Source organism: Carya illinoinensis, chromosome 13, assembly GCF_018687715.1.
Source record: "Carya illinoinensis cultivar Pawnee chromosome 13, C.illinoinensisPawnee_v1, whole genome shotgun sequence".
In the NCBI taxonomy this organism is placed as follows: Eukaryota; Viridiplantae; Streptophyta; class Magnoliopsida; order Fagales; family Juglandaceae; genus Carya; species Carya illinoinensis.
In genome coordinates, this window is record NC_056764.1 from 30,210,338 (window position 1) to 30,220,695 (window position 10,358).

The 10,358-nt window shown below is 37.5% G+C and overlaps 1 protein-coding gene and 2 pseudogenes across 1 annotated transcript; 1 reads left to right on the forward strand and 2 right to left on the reverse strand.

Moving 5' to 3' along the window:
- Positions 1 to 1,226: 1,226 nt before the first annotated feature.
- On the reverse strand, positions 1,227 to 3,633 carry LOC122292376 (glucan endo-1,3-beta-glucosidase-like). Its single transcript, XM_043100708.1, has 2 exons — positions 3,252 to 3,633; positions 1,227 to 2,591 (listed from the first exon to the last, which is right to left on the reverse strand). Exons 1-2 carry the CDS (start codon positions 3,343 to 3,345, stop codon positions 1,594 to 1,596), a joined length of 1,092 nt encoding a protein of 363 aa, XP_042956642.1. The 5' UTR covers positions 3,346 to 3,633; the 3' UTR covers positions 1,227 to 1,593.
- Positions 3,634 to 3,994: 361 nt separating this feature from the next.
- On the reverse strand, positions 3,995 to 6,097 carry LOC122291497 (annotated as a pseudogene).
- A 1,890-nt stretch (positions 6,098 to 7,987) lies between these two features.
- Positions 7,988 to 9,118, forward strand: LOC122292731 (annotated as a pseudogene).
- Positions 9,119 to 10,358: the final 1,240 nt, after the last annotated feature.

The following is a 10,358-nucleotide window of genomic DNA, read 5'->3' on the forward strand; positions in this document are numbered from 1 at the left end:
AATAAAGGGGGGAGAGGGCTTTTGTAGAAGGGAGGATCAGAGAACAGAACAATAATTGTCAGCCCCCTTCTTTATATATAAAAATAGGACAACGATTTCAAAAAGGAACAAAAGAAGGGCTACTTCTCCATGAATTTTAGTCCAACTTCACTCAATTATTTGCATACTTGGCCTTAAATCTTTGGTATCCACTCGTATTTGGCCTTGCAATACTAATCTTTCTGACTAGGAATTTGAGCTCTGAGCTAAATATTTGTCGTCATTGTAATAGATCTCTATTGCACTCTTACTGATTCCTATTCTACAAATTTGAAGATTTGATCTTTTTGTTTTATGCTATATATCATCACTAGCAATGGATTGTGAAAGGTTCGAATATTTTATTACAATGGATTTGGAAAGGTTTTTCAAGATGCAGAGAATATTTTATTGAGAGGATGCAGATGAACAGTTGGTAGTGGGCATGAAATCATATCTAGCACAAATGGTTACCCAAACCTCTCAAGGCAGGGTGGAATATTCAAAGAAAACAGAGTTCAATATCTGCCTGATGCTCAAGATCTGCCTTGTTAACAGTATCATTCTAAGAAAAAGGATTCCGACTTTTAGAATTCTGTATTATAATTTTAACAAAAAGTGGTAAAGAAGCAGTAAAGAAGCAGACAATACCATTAAATATTTCATGAGTGTCTTTATATATACACAGAAACATACATCCACATACTTGGACACCTAAACACTAGGAACTTCCATAGGAATTAGTATTTTGTATAAAATGTCTCCCAAAATTAATTTTTGGTCTCCAAAAACTATTCCTTTTGAGTTCTAAACGGTTCTCTCTTAAAAATCAATCAAAATGAAATTTGAGTTAAATCTGTAATGCTTTTTAATAGGGGCTCTTGAAGTTCTCAAAATCTCATGTCAAAGCACAAACATAATACATATCCATGCGAAACAAACAGTACAAAGCTCAAAAAATCCGAATACTATACAAGGCTCTTTCTATTCTACTGGCTTTCTCTCCTCTCTTTTTACTTACAGTTCTTCAATTTTGGAATTAGTCAGGGAGTCTTAAAACCTACAATGCTACAATAAACAAACCTTACGATTTATCATAGCAAACTGGGATGTTAACCACAATCAAGGAGAGACAAAAGCGGCAAAACTTCCCGTATCCATCCAACAGCTATGACGAAGATCCTCTCTACAACGGCTAATGGCAAACCTTCCCAAATATGTATCAAACTCCATTAATATTGATTATTTCCTGGTACATAATAATCTTCAAACGGTAATATACTTCCTTTCTAATTATACATCTTGTAGCTAATATCTATAAATATGAATAAAAAGGCTCGCAAGTTCGCAACACTATCAGAGTGAAAGAGACATCTTTACAAACACCAAGTGTTCAGTGTCTTCGTAGGAAACTCGAAATAGAAGTTCCTTTTATGAGAGGATCATATGGACATATGATGTTTTGATATTGTTATGAGAACTCATCATGGATTTAAACTCAAAGACCAATTCATTTTTTTCATTTAAAAAAAAAACTAGCACATGCTCATGTACAGAAAATATGCATCTATGTGGCTATAGTATACTCACAAAGATTCCTCTTCCCACGCAGAAAATACTAGTGGGAAAACTGATTTGGTACTTGGGTTGTTTGTCAGGGGTTAAGAGACCAAATTGCCTTTCAATTACTGGAGCCCCGCTCTTCTGGTTTTCGTCAAACATGGCAAACAAATATGTTTCTATTGCTTGTCCAGGCCTCTTTGGAGTCCCACCCTTCACATGATTAATCAAATTCTTGTAGTAAGTGCCTGCATTTTGTATTGAAGCTGCAGTACCACCTGCTGATGGCCAACCGCTCTCTGATACTACAATCTGCAAATCAGGTGCACCAGCTCTCTCAAGAGCAGAGTACAGAGAATCCAATATTGCATCAAAGAGATTCTTGTATCCATGATTACCATCCATTATCGCAATGCTTTGTGAAGTAAATAAGGCATATGAAAGGCTGATGTCTTGAGGGTTACTTATATAGCTAAAGTAGGGGTACAAATTGGCTAGAAGTGGTGCACCATTCTTGACAAGGAATTTGATGATTGGGTTTATATATGAACTTGCAGAGTCACTGAATGAGCCTACTGATGGAGGGAAGGAATTTCCCAGCAAAGTTGTGTCTATGGCTGTTGACACCTTTATTTGGTCATTTAAATTGGCAGATGCAGTTGCATTCAGAATGTTTTGCATGGCAGGTAGAACAAATTGGGCTTCATTGTCATTAGGATTTACTTCGTTCCCAACAGCAATGTATCGAAACTTGACATCAGGCCAGTAGTTTCTGACATTCTTCTCGACCCAATCTGTTGCAGCTGCAGCATCAGTGAGGGCTTCAAGGTTGTTGTTAGAGATGCCAATGATGAGTTCTATGTTTGATCCTCTAAGGGCGTCGAGAATTGATCGATCTGGTTCATATATCCGCATTCTTCCAATGCCATTGCTTTTATATAGTTCTATGACTTCTCCATCAGCTGGTAGATTATTGCCATTTTTTCCATAACATACACCGACAGATTGTGCACCTTCATCAAAATTAGGCAAAAATATGATGAGTTTTAGCATCTCTTCATCTGTTTAAATATCATCTCGTTGGTATGGTATCCATGAAGATTCAGACAAACATCTCATAATCTTTCAACCACCGAATCAGGTGGGAGTAAACCTCGACCCAATACTCTTGATGAGTTGTGGCATAATTAGGCAAGTGGGAAAGGCAAATTAAATAACGGGATGATTATTTCTTTTGAGTTAAAATTAATGTTCATGTCATTATGCGTCCAGAAAGATTTTAAGAACAGGGCCTGAAATGAGCAGTAACCATTTTCTGGTTAAAGTGAATGTGCTTTTGATGGCAGCCAATTCTGAAATCGCAGTTCCAAACAGAACTAAAACTAAATCCATTCTGTTCCATGCAGGTCTTAACAAATTTTTTCAAAGCATAAAAAAAAACACAGATCCATACACCTATTCTGAGTTTAACTGGCATAGAATTTCTTATCAAAAGAGTCATGTGGGGAGTTAAAGAAAGTGAATGTCCGGACTCACTGGTAAATACCATAGAGTACGTTTGGAAATTTTTTCGATCATCACATCTAAAAACCAAGACAGAATCTCCAAAGATTAAACTATGAAATGCTCATGCAGTACAAATGCAGAGAGAGAGAGAGAGAGAGAGAGTAGACCTGTTAATTCTAGGCTCGATATCAGAAAACCAAGAAGTAGGAATATGGGAGCCATAGGAGCTTTGCTATCTTTTGCGTCGAGTAAGCCAACCATGGGAAAAGCAAATGAGAAACCCAAGAAACCAGCTCTATTGCTCAGCACAGATATCTCTACATTACCATCTGCGCCCTATAACTATGTAAAGATCATGATCCTTGACCAGAATCGTATACCTAATTTGAGTTGCATTAAATTCAACCGAACTAACCCTGTTGTAAATCGGTCAAGGTCACGGTCGAGGGAGTCATTCTCACGCGTTAGGAATGCGACCCATTTAAATGATTAAGCTTGTTTAGCGGTTCAGAATTATTGTCAACTGAAGACTGACCCAGTCTCTCTTGGAAAAGTCCAGCAGCAAAGAATGACCCAGTTGTAATCATCCATTAATTTCTGCGATTTTAGGTCCTTTTTCTAGACAAGGACAAAATTACCAAAAAAAATGGCTTTTAACCAAAAACAAGAAAGATAGTCACCAAAAAGTCTAACCAAACAAAATAAAAGAGACGTAAAACCCAAGTAATCAGGCACACAGCTCAACACAAGGTCCCGTTCAAGACAGAAAAATTTTAGCAAGACATTCATTGATTTTCCATGCAACCTTTTCCTCATTTGGAGGAAGTTGAACACAGCTGCAACCTTTTCCTCATGTAAGTAGCCTGCAAATCCAGCTGAAGGGATTTCTGGCTTATTTGGATCGAGTTCATACAGTCAATTAAGCTTTTCATAATTTAAAGGCAGAAGCCACTCTTAATATTGCACCTATACATGCAAGGTGTATATTACAAGAGACAGTAAGTTTCTTCCTTTCAAGTGAAACTCATACTATCCTTTGCCATTTTATTGCCATAGAATAGGCGTATATTACAAGAGACAGTAAGTTTCTTCCTTTCAAGTGAAACTCATATTATACTTTGCCGTTTTATTGCCATAGAATAGGCCAAAGTGTCTATCAATTTCCTTTTCCTTGAGGTTCTCATCAAACAAGCCAAGCAAATAAGTTTCTATGGCCTTTCCTGGCCTTTTTGGAGTCCCTCTTTTTACATGATCAACCAAATTCCTATAATAAGTGCCTGCATTCTCAATAGTTTCCACAGCACCACCAGCAGATGGCCAGCCACTCTCTGACACCACAATTTCCAAACTTCCTCCATTTATTTTCTCAATAGCAGAATCCAAAGCGTCCGTCAAGGCATCAAAGAGATTTCTGTACTCTAGCTTGCCATCTTGCTCGACAACATCTGTTGCAGTAAATAAGGCATAGGGGAGTGATTGGTTGTTGTATTTTACTCTGAAATAAGGGTAGATGTTGGCAAGGAGTGGTGCCCCAGTACTGACCAGGAAACTAATGATTGGCCTGATGAATGTCCTTGCCTTGTCACCGAAGGCAGCTGACGAATGGAGGATCAAAAACACCCAACAAATTTGTGCTCACCGCCGTTGAGACCTTGATTAAAAACACCCAACAAGAATAGTTTGTTACATTCATCTGGACCCAATCAGCTGCAGCTGAAGGGTCGGCAAGGTCTTGAAAGGTGTCCTTAGGGACTCCAACGATGAGTTCTATGTTGGAGTCTCCAAGGGGTTGAAGAATTTCTGGATATGGAGAGTAAATGCGCATCTTTCCAATGCCATGTGTTTTGCAGAGACTTATGGCTTCCGACTCAGGAGGTAAATTGTTTGCATTGCGACTTCCTCCGTAGCAAACACCGATGGATTGTGCATCTGGATTGTATTGACCAAAGATTCAAATAGTTTCAAAGAAAGCAATCTTGCAACATGTACTGCTATATCTGGTGTCAGTGAAGTACACAATAATATAATAAAAATTACAATGAAATTCACAAATCAGTTTGGACGATACGGAAATCTCGCTCTCTTTGAGGAGATTCCAGCCCTCTGTGGTGTACAAAGTCTCAAATTAACCGGTACAGCAGAACTCCTCTTGACTTGATTCCTCCCAAATATAATAGCCCAACTGATTGTTCTGTAGCCTGAACCAAATCTGCACAATTGGTTGAGCTCAAAGCTCCACCAGAAGAACACATTTCTTTTATCTGAAAATACTTTCAAAATTATCTAGGTACTTTCTTTTTCTCTCTACCATTTTTCTCTATATTGTATAGGTAGACAACACCACACTCAAATAGAAAATGGACACCCGACGGACGCCACCTGATGACAGAAAGTTCAACCATTCAAATAAAAAAAGTAGCCGTTTTTCATCCGGCAACTGGCCAATAAGTAGAATTTAAGGCAGCCTTAAGAACGTTAAAGAAATAAACCTCACAACGTCTTAAGAACTTAAAAGCTTAAAACTGCTTGAGAGAATCCATCTAATTCTACGGAAAGTTGAAGACCTATAAATGGTATAAATACTTAAAATCCAAAATGAATGATGCGTATAAGTTTTTCTCCAACGGTAATGATATTAAAAAAAAAAAAGGTTACTAATATATACTATTTATTAAAAAAATGCTAACATCTGGTAATCATGCATAACACAAGCACAGAGAGAGAGAGAGAGAGAGAGAGAGAGACCCATATTCTGTAGGCAACACAATAGCTGAAGAAGTAGCAACATGGTAGCAATAAAAGGTCTATTCCTCATTGTATATATTGAAGCCATAGATGAGAGGGAAGTAAATACCTAAACACTATACTAATTGGCATTTTGCAACATACTCCTACTGCCTCTTATATATGTACATAGATCAGAGGCAAGCGGCTCACAGAAGTGCCGTCTATCCCTACACATTGGAATATTTTAGTGAAAATAGATTTTTCTCCGAACTAGGCTCGTATCAACTAAGCCCAAATATTATAGACTAGCCACCCACCCTTGAAATTCCCAAGATCAATTTTGCAAAATGGTCAATGGTAGTTTTGACAATTTCTGTCTACTTGTACATAGGGTTTGCAAAATTCTGTCCATTCATAATCAAGGTCCTTCAATATCTGTCAAGGTGTCTAAAACCGGCCTAATGTCTTACGAATTTCTTAAATGCCAACTATCACCTAAAACTGGCCAGCAATATAACCCCCTCTCCGCCCCACATGGTGCGGGGGTGGGGTTTTCCCCTCCACCGGATGCGGGGGTGGGGTACTCCGCCTTGCTAGGCGCAGTGCGGACTGGATACCCAATCCGCCCCCACTTTATTTTCACTTTAAATATTAACTATATTTTATTATGTTTAAAAATTATTTCTAGATCTAAAAGTGATCAAAAATATATTTTTAGATTCAAATTATAAATTTAAATTTTGTAAATATGACTATAATTTAAAAATTATGTAGTTTTTAAATTTGCTAGTGTATATTTTGTATAAGTTGTAGTGTAGTAGTTTTAAACTATATAGCTTTTAAATTTGCTAATGCATACTTTGTAAACAAGTCTAACAAATTGTAATATATATATATATATTTATATATATACAATTTGTAAAATATAAATATATATTTATATTTATATACAAAAACATAAATATATGTTTTTGTATATATATATAAATATTTATATTTTCATATATATAATATATATACAGGCAGGGGCAGGGCAGGGTTGGGCCCACCTGCCCCCCGCCCTCGCTAGGGAGACTATAGATGCGGGCTGGACAAACGGGGGCAAGGTACCAGGGTGCGGGGCCCCGCTGCCCACTCTTACCAGCAATAGAATATGTATCATATGGACCTATGGTAGAGTAATTTTACGTATAATTGTAAAATATGTAAACACTGTATAATCATTTAAAAAAAAAGCACGATCTATTATTAAAAATTATTATTTTTATTGAGTCTCATATTTTATTCACTTTTTACAAAACAATTACATAACAATTTCACAATTTACAGTTGCAAATATCTTTTCTCCAAGTGGTAATCAAAGTTTTGATCTATGTCTTTGGCTTATATTGTAGCAAAGTCATCCTCATTTTTTAAGGTTATTTCATCCTAGTTTTATTATTATTATTATATGGAAAAACATACTTCATTCATTCATGAACGAAACATTACATCTGTGACATGAGACTTACAGAAAAGTTCCCGGATTACGAGCCAATTAATTAAAATTAACATATTTTATTTGACTAAAAATAAAACATGTCCGATAGGTCTGCAAAATATAATATAAAGAATTAGATAAACAATAAAAAATCGAAAATAAGTAATATTTTATTATTATATAGAATTTAGATGGATAATTCAATTAATCTGAGATTAGATTTTGAGTGGGAATGGCAAAAAAATAAAAAAGTGAAATATTAGACAAACTTTGATGGAATAGCCAACTTATGCAAGGGCCTAACAGGGATAAACATCATTTGTAAACCATCTTGCTGCTGCTGTGTCCTTCTATCTCCTTCAAGGAAAAAGTCAAAAGTCATATCAGACAGACGTGTTGATGAAAAAAACGTAGTGAAATGTCAACCACCCTTTGTTGTCTCAGTTTTTGATGATTGTCAAGCTTAAGTAACCACTAATTCCGTTGAACTTCTACATCATTTATTGAGGCCAGGCAGGTTAAATGCATGAGTGCATGGCTCTCAATACTAGGACTATTCAACGACTTATAAAGACAGAAATTAAAGAAAATTATGTTTACATAGCAGTTGGTTATCTCAGGAATTTTCCGACTTATAAATAGTAATATAATCTAGTGTTTGAAAGCCGAGTGTTAACTTATTTCCTGTACTCTCCTCTCCTCTCCGGCTTCTATGTATACAATGAGGACTAAACCTCTCGTTGCAGCCATTTTGTTGCAACTTCGGCTTTTGTGTGGCCTACAACACGTAGGTCTCTCTCTCTCTCTCTCTCTCTCTCTTCTTGCGTTATTCCATGATTACCAAATATAGCAGTACATATGGTTGCCTTCTTTGAAACTCATTTTAAATCATTGCTCAATACATTGTGCAGGTGCACAATCATAGGTGTTTGCTATGGAGGAAGTGGCAATGCAGACAACTTACCACCTGAGTCGGAAGCTGTAAGTCTATGCAAAACACAAAGCATTGGCAAGATGGGCATTTACTCTCCATATCCAGAAATTCTCGAACCCCTTAGAGATTTCAACATAGAACTCATCGTTGGCGTCCCTAATGACAGCCTTAAAGACTTTGCCGACCCTTCAGCTGCAACTGATTGGGTCAAGAGGAACATTAAAGACTATTCTTCCAACGTCAAGTTCAAGTATATATATTACGGTTGGAAACGAAGTGAATCCAATCGGTGCAGCAGCTCGGTTTGTTCTTCCAGCAATGCAAAACGTTTACAAAGCAATTGCAGATGCTGGTCTACAAAACCAGATCAAGGTCAACAGCGGTGGACACGAACTTGTTGGGTGTTTTTGATCCTCCATCGGCAGCTGCTTTCAGTGCCAATGCAGGGCCATTCATGGAGCCAATCATTGGTTTCCTGGTTAGCACTGGAGCGCCACTTCTTGCTAACATCTACCCTTATTTCAGAGTAAAATACAACCACCAACCGGTCCCCTATGCCTTATTTACTGCAACAGATGTTGTTGTACAAGATGGCAAACTAGAGTACCGAAATCTCTTTGATGCCTTGATGGATGCTTTGTATTCTGTTATTGAGAAAACAAATGGAAAAAGTTTGGATATTGTGGTGTCAGGGAGTGGCTGGCCAACTGCTGGAGGTGCTGTGGAAACTATCGAGAATGCAGGCACTTATAGGAATTTGGTTAATCATGTTGGGAATTTAGACCTCTAAATTCACCCCCCCTAGGATCTACCCTTTGCAGGAATAACAAGAAAAATAGAGAAATAATAACAACACAAAAAATTTACGTGGAAACTCCAAAACAGGAGAAAAACTACCAGACCCAGAGAAGAAAATTCACTATGTGAAAAATTGTTACAATCACACAATTTTTCTCCTCACCACACCTACAAAGCTACCCCACTAGTAAAACTTTAACTTTACACCTCTTCCCCTTTTACGAAAGGTTAATAGAGGAATTTAACTAAAGTCAAAAGTTACTAGATAAGCTTTCAACTGGTGCACTTAAACTAAGAGGCTAAGCCTCTTATTTATAACCTCAAAAATCTGCCCCTTTATTATTTCCCACCGGTGTGGGACTAAAAGGAGCAAAAAACAATAATCTCCACCTTGCGACTTTGACTAGTCCCACAGCCAAGCTCCACCTCAATGAAGATTTTCATAGCTTCCGCTATCATGCTTCACCATAAAAGCATACCCACTCAGAATAAACCAATTCCAAGCATTTCACTTCGGCCCATGTCGAAAAACAACTTTGCTGAAAATTATGGTGTAACTTCCACGTTTGGCTCTCATGGAAGTTCATCAGCCATCGACATGAATTTCCACCACACACCCTGCATCAATGTCAAACTAATGCCTGTGTGCAAACTTGTGGACCCGCTAATATTAACACATCCTCTATCATGGCAACTTTGGGAATTAGCGGCATGCCATGAAGATGTACATGTCTCTTTTAAAGATCAAAATCTTCCATGGAGAGAGACACAATATTAGCATCAATATCAGTATCTCCATTTACTGACTTGGAGCCACTTGCCGAACCTGCTCCAGCTCTTGGACAATTTTTCTTGACGTGCCCAGATTGTCCACACTCCCAGCAGACTACTTTCTTCTTCATGGAGTTCTTCATCTTCCCATTTCCAGCTGCTACCATCACTAAGTTCTCATGTGAAACATTACTTCCACTACTTAGTCTTCTCTCTTCAGAAAAGATTTTACTGGTAACTTCTGACAAAATTATTTTCTCCTTCCCATGTATCAAAATAGGTTTCATGCGCTCATAAGAAGGTGGAAGAGACCAGATGAATCTCAAGGCTTGATCCTCATCATCAATTTTAACTCCAATAGCTTCTAGCTCAGCGACAATGCCATTGAGAACACTTAAATGATCTGAAATAGTTGTACCTTCACTCATCCGCAGTGTATGAAACTGCTCCTTCAGGTACACACGATTTTAGACGCCCTTCGTCTGATACAACTCTTCAAGTTTTTCTCAGAGTTCCTTTGCCGTAGATATTCCATGCACATTTGCAAGAACATTTTTGGCCAAG